This window comes from Chiloscyllium plagiosum, chromosome 8 (assembly GCF_004010195.1).
Source record: "Chiloscyllium plagiosum isolate BGI_BamShark_2017 chromosome 8, ASM401019v2, whole genome shotgun sequence".
NCBI lineage: Eukaryota > Metazoa > Chordata > Chondrichthyes > Orectolobiformes > Hemiscylliidae > Chiloscyllium > Chiloscyllium plagiosum.
Genome location: NC_057717.1, coordinates 106,016,364 through 106,029,047, shown reverse-complemented (window position 1 = coordinate 106,029,047; position 12,684 = coordinate 106,016,364). Strand labels below are relative to the sequence as shown.

The window sequence follows — 12,684 nt, the reverse complement described above, 5'->3', positions numbered from 1 at the left end:
TGTTCAACCTCCTCATGGGAGCACGAGGCATCGCCGATACAGTCATCGATGTAGCGGATGAAAAGGTGGGGGGTGGGGCCAGTGTAGTTGCGGAAGATGGATTGTTCCACATATCCTACGAAGAGGCAGGCATAGCTGGGGCCCATGCGGGTGCCCATGGCTACTCCTTTCGTTTGGAGGAAGTGGGAGGATTGGAAAGAGAAGTTGTTCAGGGTGAGGACCAGTTCAGTCAGTCGAAGGAGGGTGTCAGTGGAAGGGTACTGGCTGGTACGGCTGGAAAGAAAGAAGCGGAGGGCTTTGAGTCCTTCGTGATGGGGATGGAGGTGTACAGGGACTGGATGTCCATGGTGAAGATGAGGCGTTGGGGACCGGGGAAGCGGAAATCCTGGAGTAGGTGGAGGGCGTGGGTGGTGTCACGAATGTAGGTGGGGAGTTCTTGGACTAATGGGGACAGGACCGTGTCGAGGTATGCGGAGATGAGTTCGGTTGGGCAGGAGCAGGCTGAGACGATGGGTCGTCCGGGGCAGTCAGGTTTGTGGATTTTGGGCAGGAGGTAGAAACGGGCGGTGCGGGGTTGTGGGACTATGAGGTTGGAGGCGGTGGATGGGAGGTCCCTGAGGTGATGAGGTTATGGACGGTCTGGGAGATGATGGTTTGGTGGTGGGGGGTGGGGTCATGGTCAAGGGGGCAGTAGGAGGAGGTATCTGCGAGCTGGCGTTTGGCCTCAGCGGTGTAGAGGTCGGTGCGCCAAACTACTACCGCGCCTCCCTTGTCTGCTGGTTTGATAGTGAGGTTGGGCTTGCAACGGAGTGAGTGGAGGGCTGCGCATTCCGAGGGATATGGGCCAAGTGCTGGCAAATGGGACTAGTTAGGTTAGGATATCTGGTCGGCACGGACAGGTTTGACCAAAGGGTCTGTTTCTGTGCTGTACATCTCTATGACTCTAACTTAAAGCTATGCCCTCTAGTTTTGGACTCCCCCACCCTGGGGCAAGACATCTGTTTACCCTATCCATGCCCCTAATGATTTTAGAGAGAAAGTGAGGGCTGCAGATGCTGGAGATCAGAGCTGAAATGTGTTGCTGGAAAAGCGCAGCAGGTCAGGCAGCATCCAAGGAGCAGGAGAATCGACATTTCGGGCATAAGCCCTTCCTAATGATTTTAATAAACCTCGATAAAGTCACCCCTCAGCCTCTGATGCTCTTGGGAAGAAAGCTCCAGTCTGTTCAGCCTCTCCCTATTGCTTAAACCCTCCAACCTTGGCAACATCCTTCTAAATCTTTTCAGAACCCTGGAGAAACTGAGATTGTTCTTTTTAGAACCACTCAAGACAGACAAAACCGTAAACTCTTTGGATAAACAAAGGAAAAACAATTCCCATTGGCAAAAGGATCAGTAACGAATGGGGTACAATTTTAAGAAACTGGTTAAAGACCAAAGTGGGCAATGCAGTTTTTTTTTAACTGCGGGTTTTGTGTTCTGGACTGCACTGCTTGAGAAGGTATGGATCAATTTCAATAGTAACTTTCTAAAGGAAATTGTGTAAATCCTTGATGTTATGATTACAATCTCCAGCTATCACCTGATGAAGGAGCGGCGCTCCGAAAGCTAGTGTGCTTCCAATTAAACCTGTTGGGCGAAAACCTGGTGTTGTGAGATTTTTAACAATCTCCAGCTGGTTAGTGAATGTCAGGTTGTGTTGCAGTAGCAGCCTCTGGCCAGTTGATAGTGATGTTGTTCCAAGAATGATCATGAACAGTTTACAGCAGCTTGCAGAAAGGATATGGTCAATCAGAAAGGAGGTTTCCAACACCTTTCACAATCGCTTGTAGTGTGTAGTCATTGTTGTAATGTAGAAACACAAGTGAATTCCCACTTTCTGCATTTATAATGTTGCTTGAGGGACAAATATCAGCCAGAGCATCAGGGATAACTTCAGAACCTTCATTTAATGTCTTACCCGAAAGATAGCACCTGAGAACACAGCACTCTCTTGATATTGCAATAATGCGAAATAATCTAAACCACCACCACCTCTTTAACTGGTGCAAGTCTGACAATTTACACCACATCCACCCAGAAGGACTGAGGCAAACTAATGCTGAGACTGGAGATTGAACTAAGATCTCTCCTGGTCCACATCAGGATGGATAGAACCCAATCATCGCATTACTTACGTTTCAAAAACCACAAAATACACTTCTTCTGGATTCATCTATGACAGAAACCCTGGTTTGAAAGTGTGGAAAGAATCATTAAAATGTTTTTAAAAAATCAACAACCTTGTCATCAGTGTATTCTCCAACCAATCTATGTATTGTCTGGTGTAATTATATTAATGACTGGAATACTGTATAAATTTGCTGTTGTAGTGTGTGCGATTAAATAAAAAGTCTCCTTCACAGAATAAGGAAATTTTCACAAAGGTCATTTGACAATCACATTATTTGGGAAATAGAAAGTTACTGTGGCGTTCAGGGATTAGAGAAGGTGGAATTTGAATCAAAACAAGCAACCATTGTTACAAAAAATGGCAGAACTATCTCAAGAGGTGAACAGCTTTATAAGTTTCTCTGCACTCCCAGGTTCACTGCACAGTCCAAGATGTATTTCCCAAACCTCCTCGGTAGTTTTTAATAATAAAATAATATTGGATATTTATCCTGGGATTTGGTGATATTTGTCACTGGATCTTGTGCTAGACTTCAGGAAATTCCCCAAAAGTCCATCATCTGATCTCTGGCAGTGCAGCTGCACAAATAGTAATACATGTACCCTGGACATGTGGAGAAACTGAGATTTTATAAAACAGCAGCTAAAGATTCTAAGACTTCTCAGTGTTAGATGGGGAACTAAAGATTCATGAATCATTGATAGCACTTTGTAATAACAAAACCCACAAATTAGATCGAAACACACAAGTTTCGCTTAAGACCAGGCCAAAAAGCTGGGTAACATTACAACACTCCCCATGGCAGGATGATGAATTACATTATGACAAGTTTACGCTGGTTGTTTCAATTATAAATTGAAGCTAACATTTACAACAACAAAACAAGAAGTGTGACAAAAATATCAGTGGGAAAGTGGGGTTTTTTCTAGCCAGTGTATGCAAATGTAAGCTTTGTAAGATATTGATTGTGTGTGCACTTCTTTCACTTAAAATTATTACAAGAAAATAACTCCCCCAGAGCAGAAAATTATACTAAGAATTTCTGTAGTCTCTTGTTTGATGTGGTATAAATTCACCCAGTGTTTATTTAACAGCAATCTCTTGGTCTTGATATAAACTCATTCAGTGTTTACTGAACAGCAGTTTGACAATTTCGCCTTGAGGAGAGACATATTTACATGTTTCTTATATAATTCTCCTGGCCTTTATAAAACAGCAGAACCTCCAATTTACCCTAATTCAGGAAGATTTTTTAACTTATATAATTTTTCATCTAGTGCAAGACAGCCACAGAGAGAAAAAAATATTTGTTTCAAATTTGAAACATCCAACATTTATCTTTTACTGACATCTCACAAATAACTTCTCAAAGTCTGGCTCCTTACGGCTTTCTCATCTACAGGGCCGCATCACTGAGGAATCAACTAATCAAAATTATCAGCTTCTGTCAACAGTCTCAAATTGACACCATTCCAAGGATTGGGACGATGTAAAGTCAGAACTATACTAGGGGAGCCCTCATACCCCAGTTACATCTCACCATCATGAAGGTTAATGACTTACAGAAGATAGGATCAAGATAGGGACTCTCAAAATAAATCTTCAAAAATCAACTTAAACATCCTTTTAAAATAATATGACACAGAACTGTGATGTCATCTGTATGACTGAAATCTCTGTAAACAGATGTGTTAATGTATCTACATAACACAATGGATGGTCTCCTGAGCTTGTGCAATGTATGGGTTAGGAGAATGTGGGATTACCAAATGGTCACTGATAATTGCTGAGTGCTACTTTCATTTCACTGTGTTTAATTGTGGGAAGGTAGTGTGTGTCCATTCTGGGTCTATTTCTAACTCAGAAGGACAGTGGGGCCTAGAGACTCAGAAACTATGTAAAACAGGACCTTGCTAAACATCTTTACTTTCTTCTGAAATAAAAATCTCCGATGTGAGATCTCCTGGACACATTGGCCTGAATATCCTTGTTCAGAAGGGTCTAGTGTCCCTGTTCTAGCAGCTGAGATGGGATAGTCAGAACATCGACCGCTCAATACAGGTGGCATATTGCTTTACATTAGGCGACAAGAGGCTGGTTTTGGTTTGTGGTGTTGATCCAGAGATACCCCTGGAGAAACAGTGTCATGTAACTAGGTCCTTTCAATCGTGACACCATGCACACATGAAGATACTCAAATAAAAAGGCAGATACTGTGCCTTGTAATAGTTCAGTGTGGAGTATCATTCACCTGACATCCAACAAAAACAAAATGAGAATCAATAAAAAGAATAAAGATCACAGAATCATTGCTGATGGTCAACATTCTACAAAGCAATGATCAACAGTGGCTGATTTTCCTGGGTTTTCTAGTTAAAATCCTTAAGCACCAACAGGATTGTGATGATGGCTGAGTCAGTGGGACATCACTTAGATAAGCCTTTCCTCTGGAGGCAGTTTCAGGCCGTGGTTGACTTGTGTTCGTGCCCCAATCTGCTCCTGCTGACTAGGGTTATATGTCCCCTCATCCCTCCGCTTTCCTTTCAGCTTTATGAAGAGCACAGCGAGGATGATGATGATGATCAGCACACCACCGATAACACTGGGAGCCACAATGGCAGCGATCTGTATGGGAGGTCAATAATGCACCGTTATCCTTATCCTACCAGCAAGCAAACATTACACGTATTTTCCAATATCCATGTCCTACCCCTGAAAAACAAACACCCAGCCTCCAATAATCTATTCCCAATGTTTCTGCTTCAGATCAGAGTCTGGAGTGTTGGCAGTCAATTCAATCACCGTGAATTCAATTTCATGGGATTGGCCTGTGTAACTACTGAACAGCAAGGGGTAAGAAACAAGACTCATTCTACCCCAGCCCGTCCTCTAGAGATAAGCAACATTAACAGAAACAGCCAGATTCTGGTCCATGGATTTACTAATCTCACATTCAGCACAGACTGACGTCAGAGGCAAGGACTACCTGGAATTGTGACGCTCAGTATCAGATCACATACTGCAGGTTTCTACTGGCTTGTAAGGCAACCAACCAGTCAGTAAGGAGCTGATGGTACTATTCAAGAAAACTAAAACATCAACCATCTCAAAAAAGGACACAGCAACACAAAGGACAGAGTGACAGAAACCCACAGAGAAACAGGAGCTGAAGGATTTTCACATCCCATACCAACCCTCCACTCAATCAAACCATTCTCACACTTCAATCAGGTCTTGAATAGAAGCTATAGACAGGGAGAGGATTCCATCTCATGGTTCTTTCAAGATCTCCCTTGACCATCAGAAGGCAGGATCCAGACCCCACAACTCTACAAACAGGTATTGAGCAGAGCTGAACAAAGAAACTCTGATAGTAAACAGAGACTGAGTCAATCTCCTGTAATCAGTCTGGAGATGAAAACCTCCCAGGAATTTCATTGCTTGCAATCCAGCCATCACTGCCTAGAGCAATACAGTAAATGTGGAGACAGTAACTGGCCCTAGTATACAAATCATATTGAAGAGCAAGACACAATGAAGAGAAAGGAGGGTGTCACTTACTGGTACGTCTGATCTTGGTGCCTCTGTAGAATCTGGGCTTGTTGCATTTTCTATTTACAAAGAAGATAAAAAAGTAAATGAATCATTAATTAGAACACTTCCTGGTCCAGTGAAAACCATTTAAAACCTGAGGCACAAATGCCTCAGAGGTCAAATTAACAAGATATTCAAGGAAGTAGAGATTATTAACAGCCAGTTCCCACGTGAGTACTTCAGTTGAGGAATAATCAGCCTCACAGCTGACTCTCAGGTCGATGCAAAATGCCCAACATTGCAGTTTAAAAGTTAGGCCAAGCATTCAGCTGTTCCCTACCTTCTCTAGTTAGGGGGAAACGTTGGCATTCTCAATCCCAATCGCCACTCACAGCACAAACAGAATTGCATGTGTCAGCGATAGGAACCCAAGATGCAATTCGGTTGTAAACTTAGATCCATTGTCAATACACACCGTTTGAGCAACACGTCAATGTTCAATCGTCACCCAGGATAACAGACCCCAATTTTAAATCAAACAATGCAGTCATGGGAGAATGGGAAATTTTTGGAGAGCTTTTTTTTCCCACTTGAATTCCACTCGACCTGTCACACACTCACTTCTTACTAAAATGACACCAAGGTTTCAGGCCTTGGGCCAAATGCTATCAGCAGGGTTTGGGTTCAGGGTACGGGTTAGGGTTGGGGTACAGAGTTTGGGTTCGGAGTACCATATTGGGTTCAGGGTTGGGGTTGGGGTTCGGGTTCAGGTTCACGGTCAGGTTTGGGGTCGGGGTTCGGGTTAGGCCTGGGGTTGGAGTTCGGGGTACGGGTTCAGGGTACAGGTTAGGGTCTGGGTCAGGTTTGGATTGGGGTTGGAGGTTGAGGTTGAGGTTCGGATTAGGTTAGGGATTGGAATTGGGGTTCAGGTGGGTTTTGGGGGTTGGGGTTGGAGATTGAGGTTAGCAGGCGCAGAAACAAAGTCAGTCACAAAAGCTCAAGGCTGTAAAGACAACCCTGTTCCTTTGTCTTGCTACATGGCTCCTGCCTGCACCCTCAGGTTGGTGTAGAGGGATTTATAAAATAGTGGGGGGTGAGGGCAAAGAAGTACAAAATTAGATTTGGTAAAGTCAGGAGTGATTACAAAACTAAACATGATTAAAACCACATCTTGTTACTATAGTAACAACAGCACCTTGAAAATCCTTCCAGCTTACAGTAAACCTTAACATTCACAGACTTATTACATTTCATTCACAGAGAGAACTAAGGACCCCTCCCCAGGACAATTGTTTCTTTTCGTTTATTGTGGGTTCTGTAAACTTCTCCACCTCCAGTTCCCAGAATTGCTTAATTTCTGCTTCCAACCATCCCCCAACACTCCAGCTGACATTGTACCTGTACCAGACAAATAGTCATGGGTCACGTTAATGAATAATCCTCCCAGATCACTGCACAGCAGCAATCTCACCTCATGATTCACAAGGCACTATACAGAGAACAAGCATCAGCTCCCTCCCACTTCCTGCTCACTGATCCATTTGGTAATGATTAACCAACAACAACCACCAAAAAAACAAACTTTCTCTGTTACTTATCTACTACAATCGGAACAAACTTTAAACATCAATTTACTCAAGTCAATTTCTCCCAATTGAATAATTATGATCCTGATAGGTTTTTTCAGGATGTTTCTCCAGACTGGAGATTCCGGAACAAGGAGGCATTGTGTCTGATAAAGCCAAAAAAAATCACAACACCAGGTTATATTCCAACAGGTTTGTTTGGAAGCACTAGCTTTTGGAGCGCTGCTCCTTCATCAGGTGATTGTGTCTGATAAGGCATTGGCCATTTCAGATTGACGTGGACTTGTCAGTGTTGGACCAGGGTGGACAAAGTCAGAAGTCACACGACACCAAGTTATAGTCCAACAGGTTTATTTGAAATCACAAGCTTTCGAAACACTGCCTCTTCGTCAGGGTCAAGGAGCAGCGCTCCGAAAGCTTGTGATTTCAAATCAACCTGTTGGACTATAACCTGGTGCCAAGTGACGTCTGACCTCATTTCAGACTGAGCTGAGGAGAGCTTTCTTCACTCAATGGATGGTGAAGGTTCAGTAGCTGAATGTAGTCATGAAGCAGATTGTTCGAATTTTGGTCACGAGGGGAATGAAGAAAGAAATAGAGGACAGTGCAGGAAAGTGGAATTGAAGAAAGGGTCAGGCCATAATCATATTGAATAGTAGAATGGGCATTCAAGGTTGGACAGCTTCCTCCTGCACTCATCTCTTGAGTTTTTATCTTGCTGAGAAATATACATTGAAACTTGAAGCTGGTTGGGTGAGTGCAATGCAATGTAATAATTGATAGGAAAGGCATTGGAGAGCTGGAGGGAGAGAAGTCAGAGCATCAGAATCATTAGGAAACACACTTCAAATACAAGAGCAACTCAAAGACCATGCTGTCAGTCAAGAAAAGAAACAAATGCTTCGCTATCAGCATCAGGAAGATGGCAAACCAGAACTGGGGCAGATCCTTATCACCTCAGAGAGAGAACGGAAATACATACAGATACAGGTTAGAAATGGAACAGTACAAATAAATCTGGACAGGTACAAAGGACTAACAGGAAATACATACTTCAGGTATTTCCAAAGAATTTCAAGGGGAGATTGTGAGGTTTCTTGAAAATGTGAAACGCTGAGGGTATGGGAGAAAAGTACTCTGTGTTGAATGCCCTGTTTCCACACTAGAACATTCCACTGACTCGAGACATCACCAGCGACTGAGCAGAGTTTAAACAAGAACCCAAAATTTCAAAGTCAACTCCTGAGAAAATAAGATCAACCTTTCAGCACTTGTATCATTTAAGATGATTGTGATGGATCGGACAGTGGTTTTAGCTTCCCTGACTCTAACACTTGACTCCCTGATTAATCAAAAACTGAATCTATTCAAGGCTGTACTGTACAATGAGCCACCATTCACTGCTCCCTGAGAAAGAGAAAGATTGACCAAACTCAGATTTCCCTCCTAATCTTTGTTTTAAACAGGAGAGCCTTTTATTTAAAAACTCTGTCCTGTAACTACCTCCCCCCAACCCCAGTGTCTGCCCTGCCGTGGGGACTAACACTATCCATCCTGATCACTCACTATAGAGGACAGAGTCAGTCTATACAGACTGAAAGATTGACAACACTCCCCTGATTCCAGCTGAGAGATGAAGCAGATTGTTGGACTGTCTCTCTCCCTGGTTAAGTACAGACAGAACCAGGTTTAACCTTCAGTAACACCAAACTATTTAGCCAAACCACACTTGATTCGGTTTCAGGAACTATTGCTCAAAATTGTTAAAAATAAATGATTGAACACTAGAAGCTGTCTCAGGAACACAGAGTGAGAACATTTCAGTTCAAAGTTCCAGATGACTAGTTACCTGGGCTGTTTATGTGGGTCACATGTAGTTATGGTTGCACAGGGTCACAGGGCTGCTGGAAAATGCAGCAGAATATTTCAAATATCCCTTCATCCTGAAGGCACTGATTCATGGCAGTTGTTTAATACTGACCCTCACCCTTGGGTAAACGTTGGAGCTTTGCACAAAATCAGTGATTCTCAAAGCCTTGGAGCAGTCACAACATTGTCCTCATCCCCACAGACACTAGGAGAGAGAGCTGAACAAATGGCCCAGATACCTTTCTTTCAGAGTCTGAAGGGAAGGGTCCAGCAGCCCAGACCCAGGCCGCAGAGCTCCCCAGGCTGGAGGGCTGGACCATGTGGTATACATGGGCTTGTTGTGCTGTGAAAGCCTGGGCTCCAGAGGCTGGCTGGGGACAATGGCGAGAATGGAATGTTGCCTGACGCACAAATTAACTTTGAAGCTCACGTTTTCAGTTGCACCGATCAGCAGGGATTATCAGAAACTTACATTGTTCAACAAGAGATCAGGATCCAGCTGAGAATTGTACATTACAAAATGATACAAACATCAGAGTGAGAGCACGGGTGGGCCACCCTGCCCTCGATCCCACTCCACTGCTCAAGGTGATTAGAGTACTATCTCAACTCCACTTTCCTACCTACGTCCTAATACCCTTCGACTCCCTTGTGACCCAAGAATCTACATCTACTTTCAAATTATTCATTGACTCCCCCCTCCACTGCTGTCCTGATCATGACAAACCCAACGTGATCAGGACAATTAATTCTAATCAGTGATCAATCTCCATTAATGAGCCTCTAACAGAGCCAGACACCAGGGGAGGAAAACTCAAGGACTAAGATCTGGGAACTGTGGACCCAAATACACATAGACACAGACACAGACACAGACACAGACACAGACACAGACACAGACACAGACACAGACACAAATAAACACACAGATGAGACAGACACAGACACAGATAGACACACGCACAGAGATGAGAAAGCGACACACGCACACACGCCATGTGAAAACTCATATTACCAAAACACAGCATCCCACAACCTGCAGTCCTGTTAAGATCAGCTATTATTTACTGTAAAAACTATCCCCATTCCATCATCCCTCAAAACAAAAAAAAAATCAACTCACCAACTTGTGCAGCATTAACAAGTGCCAGCGAGGAGAGGCTCCAAGGTTTCTGCAGCCTCTGCATTGCAGCATCAACAGGCACCAGGACAGAGACTCACTCCACTCACACTCCGCACCGAGCCCAGAGAAATTCGGCTTACACAGTCCTGGACATGGAGGAGTCTGGGGCTGGCACACGCACACCACTTTTTTTCAGGTAGAAGATTTCTGAGATTGACTGTTGGGGCAGGGCCGCTGGTAAAGCCCTGAGCTGGGCCGGTGGAGATACCTGTGATGCTGCACCCCAGGACAGGTCTCTGTAGGAGGTAGCTGCACGGTTATCCCCAAGTCACATGGATCTCATCTTCTCAGATTGTGGTTTCCTCTGGGCTCCAAAACATTCTACAAAACATTTAGAATCAAACATTTAATAAACATGGCAATTTAAAAAAAATTATTTCACAGGGTATAGGCATCACTGTCCCTAATTACTCCTTGGACTGAACAGTTTGCTTGGTCATTTCAGAGGGCAGTAGAGAGTCACCCAAGTTGCTGTGGGTCTGGAGTTACATGTAAACTAGACCAAATAAGGATGGCAGAGTTTCTTCCCTAAACCATGATGTTGCTGTAAAAACAAATTGAAACATAGTCACAATTAGATTAACCTTTTCATTTCCAGATTGAATTGAAATTTAAATCCCCTAATGGGATTCAAACCCATGTTCCCAGAATATTAGCCTGGCATTTTGAGTTACTAGTGCATGAGGGGGAGGCTCAGTGGTTAGCACTGCTGCCTCACAGTACCAGGGTCCCAGGTTTGATTCCAGCCTTAGGCAACAGTCTGTGTGGAGTTTATACATTCTCCCCGTGTCTGTGTGGGTTTCTTCCGGATACTGCGGTTTACTCCCACAGCCTAAATATGTGGGGGGGTTTGGTGGATTGGCGTGGGAAATTGCCCTGTTGTGTCCAGGGATGTGTAGGGTAGGTGGGTTTGCCATGGAGAATGCAGGGATGGAGTGGGATGCTCTTCAGATGGTCAGTATGGGCTGAATGGCCTGGTTCCGCACTGTCAGAAATCTTCATATTGCCACCTTCTTCCCCTGCTGACTACCTTTAAATGTCAGGGAGGTCAGAGACTCTCCTCCTAATTAATCTACAGGACCCTGCAGGAGAGGTGACAATGGTCCAATTTACCAACGTTCAAGGGCCTGATGGAAGGACCAGTGAATGTCAGAAAACAGCCTCTTGAAGATCCAGCTCAATAGCACATCAAACTGCCAAACCACAGCAACACCAAGAGAACAAGAAGTTTGCAGAGCGTGGAGAAAGAACATGTGGAAAACAACATTGTCAGGTGCCAGTCCATTAACTTTAAGAAACAATTGAAATGCATTAAGCAAGCCCATGCCTGTGTCAGAATGACTCATTTACTTTCTGGCCACATCGCCCTAGTAATAGAAGAACAAAACTTGGAAACTGGATTTGGACATCTGAAGCAAGAAAAAACTCAGAATATGCTGCTGTTGAGAAACAGAGTCCCCCTTAGCTCAGCAGCCAATACAATGAGGCAGAGTCACTGCTGGAACATTAGAATCACCACAGCCAATTTGTTCAAAGCAAGCTCCCACAGGGAGACTTGACCAGAGGATTTTATTTGATTGATGATATATTGAGTGTTATAACAGACGGAATTCTATTGTGTTGCTTCCACGCAGTGCTATGGGATCTTAAACAGGGAGGAGAGAAGTGAAACAGAAAACGTGTAAATAGTTAAGGAGGAGTTATGAGAGAATTATTTGCCAGGTTCTGATGAAAGGTTACCTTGACCTGAAACATTACCTTTGTCTCTCTCCCTGAACATTTCCTGCATTGTTTGGTTTTTATTCAAGTGGCTAATTGTTCTGGTTCAGGCTGTTTAACAAGGTGAGCCTCACAGCCAAATTCATACAGAGTGCTTTCAGTGGGGATACCAGAGAGACAGCCAATCTCCAATTCACCACCTCAGTGAGTGAGATAACCTCGCAACAGAACAAACTACATTTAAATGTTAAAAGGTTACAAAACGAACATAAACTCCGTTTCAGACAGTCCGTGTGGCTGCCCGACGGAGAGGGAGACACAGCTATCGCTAAGTCACAGTCCATTAGTGGTTCAAGGTTTGGGGGCGGCAAGTGGCTCAGCAGTTAGCACCGCTGCCTCACAGTGCCAGGTCAGATGAATTGGCCATGCATAATTGCCCCTAGTGTTAGGTGCATTAGTCAGGGGTAAATGTAGGGGAATGGGTCTGGGTGGGTTGCTCTTCAGAGGGTCGGTGTGGACTTGTTGGGCCGAAGGGCCTGTTTCCATTCTGTAGGGAATCTAGTCTAATCTAACACCGAAACTGGCCAGATGTTCACCGTAACACCCCTTCCAGACATACAG

General features: G+C 44.0%; 1 protein-coding gene across 4 annotated transcripts in view; it reads right to left on the bottom strand.

The window, feature by feature from the left end:
- Positions 1 to 3,227: 3,227 nt before the first annotated feature.
- crb3a (crumbs homolog 3a) overlaps positions 3,228 to 12,684 on the bottom strand; it is a 10,196-nt gene continuing 739 nt past the window's right edge. For 2 of the 4 annotated variants that reach the window (XM_043695035.1, XM_043695036.1), the window contains exons 2-4: positions 10,285 to 10,665; positions 5,734 to 5,783; positions 3,228 to 4,797 (exon numbers count right to left, since the gene is read on the bottom strand). In XM_043695035.1, the coding sequence (XP_043550970.1) occupies positions 4,603 to 4,797; positions 5,734 to 5,783; positions 10,285 to 10,348 (309 nt within the window). In that variant the 5' untranslated portion in view covers positions 10,349 to 10,665 and the 3' untranslated portion in view covers positions 3,228 to 4,602. Of the gene's footprint in view, positions 4,798 to 5,733; positions 5,784 to 6,901; positions 6,954 to 10,284; positions 10,666 to 11,457; positions 11,476 to 12,684 lie in introns of those variants that run through there. The other 2 variants (XM_043695037.1, XM_043695038.1) reach the window with 2 other exon arrangements.